Below are 555 nucleotides of genomic sequence, written 5' to 3' on the forward strand. Positions count from 1 at the left end.
CATACTGCCAGCCAGCCTGCCACTGGCAGCTGCCACCAACCACTGGCAGGTCACGTGACTTGCCACTGGCAGCTGCCACCAACCACTGGCAGGTCACGTGACCTGTTAGTGGCGGCTCCTGCCAGCCAGTTGAAGATTGAACCCCTACTGTTTGTTTTTCACACGCGCTCAGTTTTCGCGTCATGTTTAGCATATTGTTGAGTGTTTATGAAGAGGTTAAGAAAAATGATTCACAACGCATCGTTCTTCTGTCTGTGTCTTTTGCTATCGACTGGTACGTTATAACATACTTTGTTTTAAGAATCGCAAATTAAGAATCATTAAGAAAAATGTTTTTGTATTACAACTTCTCTGGAATGTTATATGCAAATAAGGCATCATCTAATTAAATATGAACTCAATTGCATACATTTCTACAACAAAAAAAATCTGAATATTGAATAATGCAAGGTTCAGAATTCTTGCCGGAAAAAAAGGAATAATAATAATAAACCTTCGGAATATAAAGCTGTAAAATCTGATGCATGGAAGTTTTTTTTTTTTTTTGCCTGAAGT

At 38.7% G+C, this 555-nt stretch overlaps 1 protein-coding gene across 1 annotated transcript in view; it reads left to right on the forward strand.

Annotated features, from left to right (window-relative positions):
- Positions 1-183: 183 nt before the first annotated feature.
- LOC107712209 (uncharacterized) overlaps positions 184-555 on the forward strand; it is a 24,465-nt gene continuing 24,093 nt past the window's right edge. Inside the window, exon 1 of the mRNA XM_016517409.1 lies at positions 184-274. Coding sequence (XP_016372895.1) covers positions 208-274 — 67 coding nt within the window. The 5' untranslated portion in view covers positions 184-207. The remainder of the gene's footprint in view (positions 275-555) is intronic.

Source organism: Sinocyclocheilus rhinocerous, unplaced genomic scaffold, assembly GCF_001515625.1.
Source record: "Sinocyclocheilus rhinocerous isolate Xijiao unplaced genomic scaffold, SAMN03320098_v1.1 scaffold5970, whole genome shotgun sequence".
Classification (NCBI taxonomy): domain Eukaryota; kingdom Metazoa; phylum Chordata; class Actinopteri; order Cypriniformes; family Cyprinidae; genus Sinocyclocheilus; species Sinocyclocheilus rhinocerous.